Raw genomic sequence first — 18,323 nt, forward strand, 5'->3', positions numbered from 1 at the left:
GTCCTTCTCTCCACTCTATTCTCCCTGAATGAGTTTAAATGCAGACACATTATCTGTCGATGATAAACTCATGTAAGGGGAAGATGATGGACAGAAGAAATAGTCTAATACACCGTTACCTTAGCTCAACAACTGCTGCCTTACCTTAACAACTAGCAGGCTAAGCAGATGGCATAACCAGGAACAAACTGGTACCTCAGCAGCTCAGCTAAGTAGATGATTATTCAGTCTCTTCCATAAACCGATATCAAGGTTTAACCAGAGCAGCTGTCTGTCTTCCTCCCTCTGCAGAGGCAGCGTTGCTATGTCCGTGGAGGCCGGCAGGCAGGTAGGCCTGATATATAATTCACAACTCTTGTTCTGTTTTATTCACTGAACAAGCAGCGAAGAGCAGGGTATCACACAAATGACAAGCTGACGACCAGGTTCCACTATGAGAGGATTGCTGCCTGCCCCACATTTGTTACTCAGACTGGAGGGGGAACGAGACAACAGAATTAGGAGCACTGCCTGCTTTTGTTTCAGTTAAATGTTTTCCACAGAAAGGATGGAAATGCTGCGTAATAAACCCAAGTGACTGAATAAGGAAATTTCTTCAGTCCTGGTCGACAAGGGTGTTGACTGTGGAGGCATTTTTACATCCTAGAATAAACACAATTTATTATAAATGTAACTAATTATCTAATTATTGATTTAACTAATCGGCAAGCCCGTGATTAGTTTAATCAGGTGGTGATGCACTGACTGTAACTAAAACCTGGGTACCACCTGGACTGAAGAACACTGTTGTAAAGTATTCCACACTACAAAAGAACAAACAACAACATCGGAAGTCCCTGGACCGTTTCTAAAGGGAGCCGCCAGCAAGGCATTTGGTCTTAAGCATGGCAGTGGCTGATTCAATGGGGCACACTGGGCTCTCTGTGTCGACTTCTGAGAATTTAGACATTTTTCTCTTGAACTGAACGCTGCTCAACAAACAACAAACGGGTGCCATACAGGCTGAACCCATGGAACGACAGGAATTACCTCCTTTTCCCAAACAAAGTGGAACGGGAGGCACCAGAAATAGAATCAAATGTCAATTGGACCGCAATGTTGCGACTACTGCACAGAGAGACACAGATACACCCAGAGAGACACAGAGACACCCACAGAGAGACACAGAGACACCCACAGAGATACACAGAGACACCCACAGAGATACACAGAGATGGAAAGAGATACACAGCGGCACCCACAGAGATACACACAGACACCCACAGAGATACACTGAGACACCCAAAGAGATACACAGAGACACCCACAGAGATACACAGAGATTCACAGACACCCACAGAGATACACAGAGACACCCAAAGAAATACACAGAGACACCCACAGAGATACAAAGAGACACCCAAAGAGACACCCACAGAGATACACAGAGATGGACAGAGATACACAGAGGCACCCACAGAGACACCCACAGAGACACACAGAGACACCCACAGAGATACAAAAAGACACCCACAGAGATACACAGAGACACCCACAGAGAGACACCCACAGAGATACACAGAGACACCCAAAGAGATACACAGAGACATCCACAGAGATACACAGAGATTCACAGAGACACCCACAGAGATACACAGAGATACACAGACACCCACAGAGATACACAGAGACACCCAAAGAAATACACAGAGACACCCACAGAGATACAAAGAGACACCCAAAGAGACACCCACAGAGATACACAGAGATGGAAAGAGATACACAGAGGCACCCACAGAGACACCCACAGAGATACACAGAGACACCCACAGAGATACACAGAGACACCCACAGAGACACACAGAGACACCCACAGAGACACACAGAGACACCCACAGAGATACAAAAAGACACCCACAGAGATACACAGAGACACCCACAGAGACACACAGAGACACCCACAGAGACACACAGAGACATCCACAGAGATACACAGAGACACCCACAGAGACACACAGAGACACCCACAGAGATACAAAAAGACACCCACAGAGATACACAGAGACACCCACAGAGATACACAGAGACACCCACAGAGATACACAGAGACACCCACAGAGACACACAGAGACACCCACAGAGACACCCACAGAGATACACAGAGACACACAGAGACACCCACAGAGACACCCACAGAGACACACAGAGACACACAGAGACACCCACAGAGACACCCACAGAGATACACAGAGATTCACAGAGACACCCACATAGATACACAGAGATACACAGACATACCCACAGAGATACACAGAGACACCCACAGAGAAACACAGACACCCACAGAGATACACAGAGACACCCACAGAGAAACACAGAGATACACAGAGACACCGAAAGAGATACACAGACACCCACAGAGATACACAGAGACACCCAAAGAGATACACAGAGACACCCACAGAGATACACAGAAACAGCCGAAGAGATATACAGAGACACCCACAGATACACAGAGATTCACAGAGACACCCACAGAGACACCCACAGAGATACACAGAGACACCCACAGAGATACACCGACACCCACAGAGATACACAGAGACACCCACAGAGATGCACAGACACCCACAGACATACACAGAGACACCCACTGAGATACACAGAGACACCCACAGAGACACCCACAGAGATACTCACAGAGACAGTCTATCTAGTGGACTTTGAGGTCAGGGTGAAGTGGGGCGTGTGACTCACCGTCTCTGTGGTCATTGTCTGGCTGTAGAAGGTTCTGGGTCAGGGCACTGCATGCTACCCCGGGCAGGACAAGGACCAGCAGCCACAGCATCACACAGCTGTTCTCCAACGATCTGCCAACACACACACACACACACACACACACACACACACACACACACACACACACACACACACACACACACACACACACACACACACACACACACACACACACACACACACACACAGGATACAGTTACACAGCTGACTGTGGGCCTACTGTGTACTTATATAGTCATCAACATCTGGGTTCATCCCCTGATTCAAATCCCCCTGGGAACAGATGGACGTGTGAGTGTGTGGGTGTGTGTGTTCCCGTGCCTGTGTATAATTCCCTGGGACAAGTCTGACAAGCCCAAGCCAGTGCCTCTCATCTCAAGACTATTCATGATGGCAGACTGGGAGGTAAATAGAGCTAGAGAGTAGTAGCTTTTTCTACTAATCAAGACTAGTGTACATTTATTCAGTTATAGAAGCCCCTTGGAAAAGACCACCGAGCTCACTCAGTCATGTAGGACCAGCCAGCCACAAAGCCATCATTGTCCAATGGTAGCGCTGAGGGGATAATTATTTCATTTGTCTGTCTGGTTATCAGGGGTAAGTAAAGATAAACACGGTAAATAAAAGCTAAGTACTTTTATTTTTAATATTACTCAAAAGGTGCTCATTCTATTTTCCTAAACTTTCACTTTAAGGACAGTTTTTGTGATTCTAAGGTGATTTCAGTGTTCCTAGTTTACTGTTTCAGTTGGTGGTGGACTGTTGGGGGTTGTTTGAGGCTGTTTGGAGGGTCATCTGGTGACACAGCAGTCAGAACATGGTGACACGTGTTCCGACAAAGCCCAGTAAAGTGTGAGCATTTGAGCCCTAGATATCAAGCCTTTTAGAACTATACTCTAAAGACAAATACTGCACCAAAAAAGCTTAACAGCTTAAAACGGTCATCAAGAAAGACAAGAGATTTGCTCCAATCAACTCCCACCGGTCCCTATGTCATCAGACATTGGGGATAATCGTCTTTTTGATCTGTGGCTGAAGCAAGTCACCTGCCTCTCCTTCTCTAACCCCAGCCCCTGCCCTCGGCCTCTATCCCCCAGGGCTACACTCTTAGATAAAAGGCTTCCAAAAGGGTTCTTCAGCTGTCCCCATAGAAGAAACTTTTTTGTTCCAAATATAACCCTTTTTGGTTTCAAGTAGAATTCTTTTGGGTTCTATGTAGAACCCTCTGTTTAAAGTGTTCTAAATGGAACTCAAAAGGGTTCTACCTGCAACCGAAAAGGGTTATTCAAAGGGTTTTCCTATGGCGACAGCCGAAGAACCATTTCAAGAGTGTACGTCACTGCTCAAACCCCTGATCCGCTCAGAGGCTGGTGCTTTTTTCCCCTGCCCGCATCCTTCACCAAGCAACCCCTTCCTTCTACTCCTCCTTCCCAAGCTGCAGCCCCACAGCTTGGGCTGCCATCAGGAGCTGGAGGATAAGAAAGAATCGGCTGTCTCTCATTCTCTCAATTAATGGGCTTTAGTGGCATGGGAAACATATGATTACATAATAGATAATAAACAAAAGTGAAATAAACAATTAAAAAAAGAACGGTAAACATTACACTCACAAAAGTTCCAAAATAATAAAGACATTTCATATGTCATATTATGTCTATATACAGTGTTGTAACGATGTGCAAATAGTTAAAGTACAAAAGGGAAAATAAATCAACATAAATATGGGTTGTATTTACAATGGTGTTTGTTCTTCACTGGTTGCTGTCACGCCCGGATCTGTTTCACCTGTTCTTGTGATTGTCTCCACCCCCTCCAGGTGTCGCTTATGTTCCCCAGTGTATTTATCCCTGTGTTTCCTGTCTCTCTGTGCCAGTTCGTCTTGTATGTTTCCAAGTCAACCAGTGTATTTCCCGTTCTCCTGCTTTTTGCTATTCTCCTTTTTCTAGTCGTCCCGGTTTTGACCCTTTCCTGTTTATGAACTTTGTACCCGCCTGCCTGACCATTCTGCCTGCCTTGACCACGAGCCTGTCTGCCACTCTGTACCTCCTGGACTCTGAACTGGTTTTGACCCTTTGCCTGTCCACGACCATTCTCTGGCCTACTCCTTTGTATTAATAAACACTGTAAGACTCCAACCATCTGCCTCCTGTGTCTTTATTTGGGTCTCGCCTTGTGCCTTGATAGTTGCCCTTTTCTTGTGGCAACAGGTCACACATCTTGCTGCTGTGATGGCACACTGTGGTATTTCACCCAATAGATATGGGAGTTTATCAAAATTGTAATTCTCTTCAAATTCTTTGTGGGTCTGTGTAATCTGAGGGAAATATGGTCTCTCTCTCTCCCTCTCTTATTCTGTCCCAAGCAGGAGTATCTGGTCACCCTGTAACACCTTATGAGTGACAACGACCTACAACTAGTGTTCAGCCAACCACAGGGATGCACAATAACCCGCTACCCCTAAAGGGCAATCCTTTTCAAGTGAACCTGTTCATGTCCTGTGTCTGAATATTACTGTGCGTTATGACTGATTTATAAATATGCCTACTCATTGGCCACAAAGCCAATGGTCAGTTGAGTTGAACCTTGGAACAGTTGGATTATAGCTCTACCAGACACCACTTTACTGTATTGTTACTGTTTATATGAGTAACTCCCCTTGACTGTGGTCCGGAGGGAGGCGCTCACATCAGGTTTGCATGGTGAAGTAGGTTAAAATGATGAGCTATGTAGGGACTTAATGTCTGAGACGCCAGAACAGCATCCCAGACAACTGTCACAGGAACAGAACTAGCTCCTTGACCCTGTGCTATACACCGAGGGTACAAAACATTAGGAACACCTTCCTAATATTGAGTTGCAACCCCTTTTGAGCTAAGAACAGCCTCAATTCGTCAGAGCATGGACTCTACAAGGTGTCGAAAGCGTTCCACAGGGATGCTTTTGACTCTAATCCTTCCCACTGTTGTGTCAGATTGGCTCGATGTCCTTTGTGTGGTGGACCATTCTTGATACAAACGGGAAACTGTTCAGTGTTAAAAACCCAGCAGCGTGGCAGTTCTTGACATACTCAAACCAGTGCGCCTGGCACCTACTACCATACCCCATTCAAAAGACACTTATATGTTTTGTCTTGTCCATTCCCCTCTGAATGGCACATGACAATCCATGTCTCAATAGTCTTAAGGTTTAAAAATCCTCCCCTTCATCTACACTGATGGAAGTGGATTTAAAAAGTGACATCAATAAGGGATCATAGATTTCACCTGGATTCACCTGGTCAGTCTGTCATGGTGTTCTGAATGTTTTATACACTCAGTGTACATGTATAATACACACTTTTACATGTGTGAAACAGAACAAATAAAAGCACTCACCTAATTAGTTTTATAATTGTTTATTCGAATTCTTTGCGGAAGGGAAGTTCCACAATTTCCTAGAGAGACTGGGTGAACTTTTCTGAGATTGGGTAACCTTTCCAATAGTTGCTTAGAATACTGCAACTGTTTCAGTCTCCAGCCATCAATCATCGTCATCATATCTGCTAGCCTGCTTTCATGTCTGCCAGAGATTTCCACAGTAAGAAACATGAGCATTCTTCAACTGAATGGTTCACGCCTGATGCCCTCAATTGCCCTTCGTGCCCACCCCCCTACCCTATAATTCTGTATTTCTTTCTGACTGTAATGTGTATACAGGTAGGCCAGAAAAGCTACATCACTGGTTGGAAGATGAATGGCAACCCTGATTAGAAGCACCTGAGTGGCAACCCTGATTAGAAGCTAGCGGTCCTTACAGCCGGTCCTTACCGCTAGCAGTCCAACTGATGTTAGCTAGCGGTCCAGCTGCAACCAGCGGCCACAACGGCCCTCGAGGAAAAGCTAATCCAGCATTCAGAAGGGTCCCCCTAAAACTGTCACTAGGAATGATCATGTTGCCATTAATGGCTATTACATGTAGTGGGAATAGAAAAGTCATTTGCAGTTTGATTATTGTTGCTAAACTGCGACAGTTATCCTTACAAAAATGATCTGTTTGACATTTAACCGTGACATTTTGGAATGTTCAACTGAAATTGTAACTAAGTAACATGTTTGCTGCAAATAGAACCCTTGTTGAACTCACCTCAGGGAACACTGGAGCTCTGCCAACATTCCATTAGAGCTCTTTGTCCTCAGACAAATCTCTGATGACATTTTGACCTACTAAAACTCTTTCAATGGCCCTCACAACATCGCCTGAAGACCTCCTCAAAATAGCCTCCTACTCAGAAACCTTTCATCTCTTTTTAGAACCCAGGTAGACAGTCTAGTGGTGCAGTACTGTGACCCAAATACAGATCCTAAGGCATAGGGCCATGGCCCAGTGTCCAAGCCAATTCACTACATATGTGCAACTGACATTGACGTTTTGCTGTGCCATCACATAGGATGCTTAGTACACAGTGTACACATGTTCAGCCCCCTGGGTTGGAGTCAATTCCATCTTAACTTCTCGTCCCCAGTTAACTCTACAAACAGTAGTTGAGGACAGTAATGAAAGACGCCTCATAGAGAATGATTGGCCACTGCCACTGCACTTTAAAACTCACTGGTAAACAGACTTAGCCTTATTCATCATGTCATTCAGCCTCTCTGAATAAGATAGAAGGAGTTGATATTGCCCACAGAGTATTATTTGCCTCTCTTTCACCAGAAGAGTTACTGGACTGCAAAGCTGCTCCACTTTGATGGAACATCTTGTTTTTTTTTTTCATGTCCAGCGGCAACATAAAAAAATGAGAAGTGGTCGCCGTGGTACCAAGAGAAGGCTCTCCATGGTTACAAATGTAACTCTCTCTTGTGCAGCAACAACAGGGAGCCAACGTGTTCTCTTTTAGAGGTTTTGGCACATGGCTTATCTGATCTGGACAAAAGGCGATTGCTGGGTCACACAATTACACCTGGAGATTAAATCAATGCAACAGATGATTTTCCATGGACTTGGAAACAACTAATCCCCTGTTCTACTTTCTCTCACTTGCATAACAAACCAACATATTTTTTCTGAGATTAGTGAGGACTTTCAGATCCAGGGAATATAATAATAAAGCTGTAGGCTAGCTGGGAATATGGGATATAGGGACAATATGGGATATAGGGACAATATGGGATATAGGAACAATATGGGATATAGGAACAATATGGGATATAGGGACAATATGGGATATAGGAACAATATGGGATATAGGAACAATATGGGATATAGGAACAATATGGGATATAGGGACAATATGGGATATAGGAACAATATGGGATATAGGGACAATATGGGTTATAGGAACAATATGGGATATAGGAACAATATGGGATATAGGGACAATATGGGATATAGGAACAATATAGGACAATATGGGATATAGGGACAATATGGGATATATGGACAATATGGGATATAGGAACAATATGGGATATAGGAACAATATAGGGACAATATGGGATATAGGGACAATATGGGATATAGGAACAATATGGGATATAGGGACAATATGGGATATAGGGACAATATGGGATATAGGAACAATATGGGATATAGGGACAATATGGGATATAGGAACAATATGGGATATAGGACAATATGGGATATATGGACAATATTCTAAAATCACAGACCTGTCATTACTATAATGATGGTCCTTGAGGGTGGTGAAATCACAGGCCTGTCATTACTATAATGATGGTCCTTGAGGTTGGAGAAATCACAGACCTGTCATTACTATAATGATGGTCCTTGAGGGTGGTGAAATTACAGACCTGTCATTACTATAATGATGGTCCTTGTGGTTGGAGAAATCACAGACCTGTCATTACTATAATGATGGTCCTTGAGGGTAGTGAGATCACAGACCTGTCATTACTATAATGATGGTCCTTGAGGTTGGAGAAATCAGACCTGTCATTACTATAATGATGGTCCTTGAGGGTAGTGAGATCACAGACCTGTCATTACTATAATGATGGTACTTGAGGTTGGAGAGGTCACAGACCTGTCATTACTATAATGATGGTCCTTGAGTGAGATCACAGACCTGTCATTACTATGAAGATTGTTTTTAGTAGAAAGATTCTCATAATGTCTGGGGACCTTTGTAGTCGTCTTACTATCTGTGAATGTGTTATAGAGTTTGCCTGTAATGCTGCTTTGCTACTACTGTCATTGTGCATAATGTGAAGGAGGCCACTGGGCTTGTTTAACGGACCTCTTCTTCCCTTACCAGCTCACATCTAGACTGGGACTCAGGACCTTTGTCTCACAAACACATGTGACTGCCCCCTTGATGACGTCAGACATTTACGTCACCGATAACCTATTAGGTAGCTCGGGTGGAGACAATTCAAGCTGGGGAGTGACATGGTTAAATGCCCATCTGGAATGCGTCCTGTGTTATGTATTGTGTTAGGCATTTCCATCTGGATAAGTTATTCAATTCCAATATAATCCAATAATTCAATAAGCATCTTGGAGAAAAACAAAAGGGATAATGTCCACCAGTAAGTAAACAAAACATTTAGAAATAATTATCATGGTGTCACGTTCCTGACCTGTTTTCCTTTGTCTTGTATTTATTTTAGTTGGTCAGGACGTGAGTTGGGTGGGTTTGTCTATGGTTGATTTTCTATGTTGGGATTTTTGTGTTCGGCCTGGTATGATTCTCAATCAGAGGCAGCTGTCAATCGTTGTCCCTGATTGAGAATCATACTTAGGCAGCCTGGGTTTCACGTGTGTGTTGTGGGTGTTTGTCTTCCGTGTCAGTGTTTGTACCACACGGGACTGTATCGTTTGTTCTAGTCTGTACCTGTTCGTGCGTTCTTCGTGTTTATGTAAGTTCATATGTTCAGGTCGGTCTACGTCGTTTTTGTTTTGTAATTTCTCAAGTGTGTTACATGTTCGTCTTGTCTAAATAAATTCATCATGTCTTCACAACACGCTGCGTTTTGGTCCGATCCCTACACCTCCTCTTCAGACGAAGATGAGGAAATCAGCCGTTACAGAATCAACCACCAACCAAGGACCAAGTGGCGTGGGAGAAAGCAGCAGCAGCGATCGCAGGATTCCTGGACATGGGAAGAAATACTGGACGGTAAAGGTCATGGGCACAACCTGGAGAATATCGCCGCCCTCGTGAAGAGCTGGAGGCAGCTGAAGCCGAGAGGCGGCGGTATGAGGAGGCAGCACGGAAACAGGAGCAAAATCTGGACTACACTACGTGGGAGGAGATCGACAGGTGGGCGATCGACCCAGGGAGAAAGCCGGAACCCGCCTCGGATTCTTTGGCGCAGTGTGAGGAGGGATACCGGCGAATAGAGGCAGCACAACGACGCGGTAGGAAGCCTGTTAGTCAAGCCCAAAAATTTCTTGGGGGGGGGGGGGCTAAAGGGTAGTGTGGCGAAGTCAGGTAGGAGACCTGCGCCAACTTCCCGATCTTACCGTGGAGAGCGAGAGTACGGGCAGACACCGTGTTATGCGGTAGAGCGCACGGTGTCTCCTGTACGTGTGCATAGCCCGGTGCGGGTTATTCCACCTCCCCGCACTGGCAGGGCTAGATTGAGTATTGAGCCAGGTGCCATGAAGCCGGCTCAATGCGTCTGGTCTCCAGTGCGTCTCCTCAGGCCGGCATACATGGCACCAGCCTTACGCATGGTGTCCCCGGTTCGCCTACACAGCCAAGTGCGGGTTATTCCACCTCCCCGCACTGGTCGGGCTACGGGGAGCATACAACCAGGTAAGGTTGGGCAGGCTCAGTGCTCAAGGGAGCCAGTACGCCTGCATGGTCCGGTATATCCGGCGCCACCTCCCTGCCCCAGCCCAGTACCACCAGTGCTTACACCACGCACCAGGCTTCCTGTGCGTCTCCAGAGCCCTGTTCCTCCTCCACGCACTAGCCCTATGGTGCGTGTCTTCAGCCCGGTACCACCAGTCCCGCCACCACGCACCAAGCCTCCTGTGCGTCTCCAGAGCCCTGTTCCTCCTCCACGCACTAGCCCGGTGGTGCGTGTCTCCAGACCAGTACCTCCAGTTCCGGTACCACGCACCAAGCCTCCTGTGCGCCTCTAGAGTCCTGTGCGTCCTGTTGTTGCTCCCCCACTAGCCTTAAGGTGCCTGTCCTTAGCCCGGTACCTCCAGTTCCGGCACCACGCACCAGGCCTACAGTGCACCTCAGCCGGCCAGAGTCTGCCGTCTGCCAAGCGGCGCCTGAACTGCCCGTCTGCCCAATGCCGTCTGAGCTGTCCGTCTGCCAAGCGCCGCCTGCGCTGCCCGTCTGTACTGAGCCTTCAAAGCCGCCCGTCTATACTGAGCCTTCAAAGCCGCCCGTCTGTCCTGAGCCTTCAGAGCCGCCCGTCTGTCCTGAGCCTTCAGAGCCGCCCGTCTGTCCTGAGCCTTCAGAGCCGTCCGTCTGTCCTGAGTCGCTAGAACCTTCCGCCAGACAGGAGCCGCCAGAGCTGTCCGCCAGACAGGAGCCGCCAGAGCCTTCCGCCAGACAGGAGCCGCCAGAGCCTTCCGCCAGAAAGGAGCAGCCAGAGCCTTCCGCCAGACAGGAGCAGGCAGAGCCTTCCGCCAGCCATGAGCAGCCAGAGCCGTCAGCCAGCCATGAGCAGCCCGAGCCGTCAGCCAGTCATGAGCTGCCCTCCAGTCATGAGCTGCCCTCCAGTCATGAGCTGCCCTCCAGTCCTGAGCTGCCTTCCAGTCCTGAGCTGCCTTCCAGTCCTGAGCTGCCCTCCAGTCATGAGCTGCCCTCCAGTCATGAGCTGCCACTAGTCCGGAGCGACCATTCAGTTCAGAGCTGCCTCTCTGTCCGGAGCTACCTCTCTGTCCTGAGCTACCTCTCTGTCCTGAGCTACCTCTCTGTCCTGAGCTACCTCTCTGTCCTGAGCTACCTCTCTGTCCTGAGCTACCTCTCTGTCCTGAGCTGTCTGTCCTCTCTGTCCTGATCTCCTCTATCTAGGGGGGACCTTTGTTAAGGTTCCTAGACCAGGGTCGGGGGCGAGGATCGCCACTCAAAGGACGCTAAGGAGGGGGACAAAGACAATGGTGGAGTGGTGTCCTCGTCCTGCGCCGGAGCCGCCACCGCGGACAGATGCCCACCCAGACCCTCCCCTAGATTTTTAGGTGGTGCGCCCGGAGTTCGCACCGTGAGGGGGGGGGGGGGGGGGGGGGTAGGGTTTTTGTCACGTTCCTGACCTGTTTTCCTTTGTCTTGTATTTATTTTAGTTGGTCAGGGCGTGAGTTGGGTGGGTTTGTCTATGGTTGATTTTCTATGTTGGGATGTTTGTGTTCGGCCTGGTATGATTCTCAATCAGAGGCAGCTGTCAATCGTTGTCCCTGATTGAGAATCATACTTAGGCAGCCTGGGTTTCACGTGTGTGTTGTGGGTGTTTGTCTTCCGTGTCAGTGTTTGTACCACACGGGACTGTATCATTTGTTCTAGTCTGTACCTGTTCGTGCGTTCTTCGTGTTTATGTAAGTTCATGTGTTCAGGTCAGTCTACGTCGTTTTTGTTTTGTAATTTCTCAAGTGTGTTACATGTTCGTCTTGTCTAAATAAATTCATCATGTCTTCACAACACGCTGCGTTTTGGTCCGATCCCTACACCTCCTCTTCAGACGAAGAGGAGGAAATCAGCCGTTACACATGGGGCTTATTTTTCATATCAAGGCAATCTTGAAGAAAAACAAGAGTGTCTTGATGAGAGAAAAAATGAAGTCCTACAATACATTTTTCTACATTTTTTTATTTACTAAGTAGTGGTCATTATCCCCTTTATTTTTCTCCAAGATTCTGAATTAGTGAATTATATTGGAATATAATAATTTATCAAGTCATAGATGAGCCAAAGAGCACCTTATAACAAGCCTCAAAGATCTTATAGTTATTACACATTCAAGTGCACCAGCACATTGATTTTCCTCCCCAATAAACAAGTTATTTATCACCAATCAAATCCAGGAACAAGTACCAAGAGCTGGAGCAGCTGACGTTACTAAACTGCTATTACAATGCTATTCCAGAGTCAGTAAGCTAGTTATATTCTGTATCATGACGATAAAGCATTGTGAATCAGCAGTAAGTATCGTGTGCTTTGATTGGTCACTATGTACAGTACGGGGGGGGGGGGGTTAATACATAGCCTCAGCTGCAATCCACTAGTGCTAATTCTATTAAACATGAGGGTTACTGGGACAGCATCTGACACGGAAAGCTGCTCAACGTCTTGCACTCGTTTAACCTCTAATCCAAAATAAAGATGCACGCACAAACACAGACACAGTCTCTCGTGACAGGCTCGTCTCTAGTGACAGGCTCGTCTCTAGTGACAGGCTCGTCTCTAGTGACAAGCGAGCCCGTCACTAGAGACGAGCCTGTCACGAGAGACTGTGTCTGTGTTTGTGGGTGCATCTTTATTTTGGATTAGAGGTTAAACGAGTGCAAGACGTTGAGCCTCTCGTGACAGGCTCGCCTCTCGTGACAGGCTCGCCTCTCGTGACAGGCTCGCCTCTCGTGACAGGCTCGCCTCTCGTGACAGGCTCGCCTCTCGTGACAGGCTGTTAACATAACTGACCAGTGTATACGTGAGATTTGGCTCTGGGTTCTGACACACATGCTACAAAATTATAGCCTGCAAATGTCTACTGTTTTGAATGTGTATTTTGCTGCAAGGACTTTTTTGGTGAAAAGTATCAACTATATACATCAATATACGGTACGGTGCATTCAGAAAGTATTCAGACCCCTTCCCTTTTTCAACATTTTGTTACATTACAGCCTTATTCTAAAGTGGATTAAATAAAACATTTTCCTCATCAATCTACACACAATACCCCCTAATGACAAAGTGAAAACAGGTTTTTAGAAATGCTTGCATATGTATGAAACATATAAAACAGAAATACCTTATTTACATAACTATTCAGACCGTTTCCTATGAGACTCAAAATTGAGCTCAGGTGAATCCTGTTTCCATTAATAATTATTGAGATGTTTCTACAACTTGATTGAAGTCCACCTGTTGTAAATTCAATTGATTGGACATGATTTGGAAAGGCAAACACCTGTCTATATAAGGTCCCACAGTTGACAGTGCATGTCAGAGCAAAAACTAAGCCATTATGTCTAAGGAATTGTCCGTAGAGTTCCGAGACGGGATTGTGTCGAGGCACAGATCTGGTGAAGGATACCAAAAAGTGTCTGCAGTATTTAATGTCCCAAAGAACAGACTGGCCTCCATCATTCTTAAATGGAAGAAGTATGGAACCACCAAGACTTTTCCTAGAGCTGGCCGCCCGGCCAAACTGAGCAATCGGGGAGGTGACCAAGAACCCAATGGTCACTCTGACAGAGTGAACCCAATGGTCACTCTAGAGTACCTCTTTGGAGATGGGAGAAACTTCCAGAAGGACAACCATTTCTGGACGACTCCACCAATCAGACCTTTATGGTAGAGTGGCCAGACAGAAACCACTCCTCAGTAAAAGGCACATGACAGCCTGCTAGGAGTTTGCCAAAAGGCACCTAAGGGACTCTCAGACCATGAGAAACAAGATTCTCTGGTCTGATGAAACCAAGATGGAACTCTGTGGCCTGAATGCCAAGTGTCTGGAGGAAACCTGGCACCATCCCTACGGTGTAGCATGGGGGTGGCAGCATCAAACTGTGGGGATGTTTTTCAGCGTCAGGGACTGGGAGACTAGTCAGGATATGATGGAAAGATGAACAGAGCAAAGTACAGAGAGATCCTTGATGAAAACCTGCTCCAGAGCACTCAGGACCTTCCAACAGAACAACAACCCTAAGCACACAGCCAAGACAACACAGGAGTGGCTTCAGGACAAGTCTCTGAATGTCCTTGAGTGGTCCAGCCAGAGCCGGGACTTGAACCCAATTGAACATCTCTGGAGAGACCTGAAAATAGCCGTGCAGCGGCGCTCCCCATCCTGCCTGACAGAGCTTGAGAGGATCTGCAGAGAAGAATGGGAGAAACTCCCCAAATACAGGTGTGTCAAGCTTGTAGTATCATACCCAAGAAGACTCGAGGCTGTAATTGCTGCCAAAGGTGCTTCAACAAAGTACTGAGTAGGGATGCACGATACATCGGTGAACACATCGGTGAACATATTAGAATCAACCAATATTATCTAAAAATGCCAACATCGGTATCGGCCCGATGTCTAGTCTAACGCCAATGTGCAAAACCGATGTTAAAGCTGACTTGCATACCTATATAACGTAGGTACATGACGTAGTGACCTCACGTAAAATTTTGCACTACACACGCAACACAGCATTCCTAACCTAGCCCACAATGTCTGCTGTGTGGATCGAGCAATCAACAAGTCGAGCAGTCATTTGAAAGAGTAAGAAAATTTCAGCGAGACAACTCAAAGGTGAAATCCATGACAAGCAACCATTCTCTGTCGTGGGTGATGTTGGCTTTCGCCGAATGGTAGATGGCCGGTACACACTACCAAGTGCGCTATTTTTCAGATGTTGCCATACCGGAGTTACACAGTAATAGCGTCACTGCTATTAGCTTCACCACATACTATGGAATGTCGTTTGGGTCTTTGCGTGTCAAAAAAGATACACGTCAAATAACACTATTTGACACATTAAATAAGCTTTAAATTAAACACGTCAAATAACACAGTTCTATTATAGAATGTTGTGTGTTCTGAATTTGCACGTGCAAGCCAAGCGCCACCACTACTATCAGTAGTGCTGTCAAAACTGTACAAAAATGTCTGTAAACAAGCAAACACCGGCCACAAACGATGTGTTTACAATACTGCGTTGGTAATAAATCATTATTTGTTCGACTGCAAATTCTGGGGTACCTATTAAAACCAGCCTGAAACCAATGACCAGTAGAAACTGCAGTCATTTTTACTATTCTTAGCAATGATTTAGGAATCCTTGTGAGTAAGTATTAGCTAGGTAGCCACTTGTTGTTCGCCTAATGAAATTGAACTTCAGTTCATAAAATAAATTCTAAAGTATAATACTTCCAGTGTGATTTCAACAGATTTTTGTCAAATTAACAAATTATTGTCTTTTGTTGATTTTATATAACAACATTCCAACCTCGTTTAGCATGATCTATTCAATTATGGCAAAATTCTGCTATTTGTATTCATTTGCATCACTGTCAATGACATACTTTTATTTTGAAGGCTAACCGCAAAGTCCACTATTGTGGCTAATCCTTATTGTGGCTGGCTTCACATAGATGGGTCCGCCCACTATTAATCAAATAAGAACTGTCTTGTAAATGAGGGTTATTTAGATGATGACACCTAGCTATATAGTTAGCTAGCTAGCTAACTATGTAGCTACTGAAACAGATGATGTCGTTTTGCTATGTTTTTGGGGAAGAACATTGTTTGCATCCATGCAGCGGCTGGCCCTCGCTACATGTTCGTCATCAGACCCACTGGCTCCAGGTCATCTACAAGGCTATGCTAGGTAAAGTGCCGCCTTATCTCAGTTCACTGGTCACGATGGCTACACCCACCCGTAGCACGCGCTCCAGCAGGTGTATCTCACTGATCATCCCTAAAGCCAAAACCTCATTTGGACGCCTTTCCTTCCAGTTCTCTGCTGCCTACGAGTGGAACGAATTGCAAAAATCTCTGAAGTTGGAGACTTTTATCTCCCTCAACAACTTTAAAAATCTGCTATCCGAGCAGCTAACCGATCGCTGCAGCTGTACATAGTCCATCTGTAAACTACCCACCCAATTTACCTACCTCACCCCCCATACTGCTTTTATTTATTTACTTTTCTGCTACACCAGTATCTCTTCTTGCACATGATCATCTGATGATTTATCACTCCAGTGTTAATCTGCTAAATTGTAATTATTCGATTTATTGCCTACCTCATGCCTTTTGCACACATTGTATATAGATTCTCTTTTTTTTCTACCATGTTATTGACTTGTTTATTGTTTAATCCATGTGTAACTCTGTGTTGTTGTCTGTTCACACTGCTATGCTTTATCTTGGCCAGGTCGCAGTTGCAAATGAGAACTTGTTCTCAACTAGCCTACCTGGTTAAATAAAGGTGAAATAAATAAAAAAAAAAAAAAATCCATGAGCTAGCTAGATTTTTTTTATGACCAGCACTGTAGGTGCGCGAGACAACTTTACCAGCATCATAGCATACGTATCGATGAATCGTTGTGACATATGAAATATGAGTGATAGTGTAATCAATGTGTAATAACTACGTAAGAAATGAATGAACGCGCTAAATTGTTATTATTATTATCAGGTCCTGATTGGTCAACAAGCTTATCTGGCACGTCAAATAGTGTTATTTGACACATCAAATAGTGTTATTTGACACGCAAAGACCCAAACGTTGTTCCATAGAAATCCTGGGAATTAAATGACTGAACATAAATGAAACAGCACAGCAAGTAAGTGAAATGAATAGGTTTTGATTATGTTTTACTGGTAATGGGGACATACGTAAATGCCAACAAAATAACCTTTTGGTCAGTGTGGTGTGTGTGTGTAACCTTTATTTAACTAGGCAAGTCTGTTAAGAACTAATTCTTATGACGGCCTACCCCGGCCAAACCTGGACGACGCTGGGCCAATTGTGCGCCGCCCTATGGGACTCCCAATCACGGCCGGATGTGATACAGCTTGGATTCGAACCAGGGACTGTAGTGACGCCTCTTGCACTGAGATGCCGTGCCTTAGACCACTGCGTCCATGTGTGTGTCTTAACTATTTAACTGTACTAGAATGCTTAAAAGGCCCTTAAAATGTTAAATATCGGTTATCGGTATTGTTTTTTTTTGCAAGGAAAATATCGGATATCGGTATCAGCCAAAAATGTCATATTGGTGCATCACTAGTACGGAGTAAAGGAGTACTTATGTAAATGTGATATTTCTGTTTTTTATTTTTAATAAATTTGCTAAAATTTATAATAACCAGTTTTGCTTTGTCACTATGGGGTATTGTGTGTAGATTGATGAGGGGGGGGGGGGGGGGGGGGACTATTGAATACTTTCCGAATGCACTGTACATCTCAAAATGGACATTGATGATCTCCCTGTCTCTCTCAGAGATAAAACAAAATATACATGCCACAAAAATGTGTGTATGAAAGTTTCCTTAGCAACAGATACAGTTACCTTGCAAAAGCATTCGGACCCCTTGGATTTCTTCACATTTTATTGTGTTACAAAGTGGGATTAAAATGGATTTAGTTGTAATTTTTTTGTCAACAATCTACAAAAACTACTCTAATGTCAAAGTATAATATATTTTTTCCATTTTTTTTTTAGATAAATAAAAAATTACAACTAAAATATAATTGTTGCTTAAGTATCCAGCCCGTTTGTTTAGGCACGCCTGAATCAGACCAGGAGTCAAATTTGGCTTAAATATCACATAATAAATTACATGGACTCTGTGTGAAATAATAGGGGTTGACATAATTTATGGCTAACCCTTCCTCTGTCCCCCATACATACATCTGTAAGCGATCCTCAGTCA

The 18,323-nt window shown here is 45.1% G+C and overlaps 1 protein-coding gene across 1 annotated transcript in view; it reads right to left on the bottom strand.

Moving 5' to 3' along the window:
• Positions 1 to 18,323, bottom strand: part of LOC129859925 (prolactin receptor-like) — a 55,396-nt gene that overhangs the window by 25,371 nt on the left and 11,702 nt on the right. Inside the window, exon 2 of the mRNA XM_055930171.1 lies at positions 2,737 to 2,849. Within this exon, the coding sequence (XP_055786146.1) occupies positions 2,737 to 2,849 (113 nt within the window). The remainder of the gene's footprint in view (positions 1 to 2,736; positions 2,850 to 18,323) is intronic.

Source organism: Salvelinus fontinalis, chromosome 7 (genome assembly GCF_029448725.1).
Source record: "Salvelinus fontinalis isolate EN_2023a chromosome 7, ASM2944872v1, whole genome shotgun sequence".
NCBI classification, from domain to species: domain Eukaryota; kingdom Metazoa; phylum Chordata; class Actinopteri; order Salmoniformes; family Salmonidae; genus Salvelinus; species Salvelinus fontinalis.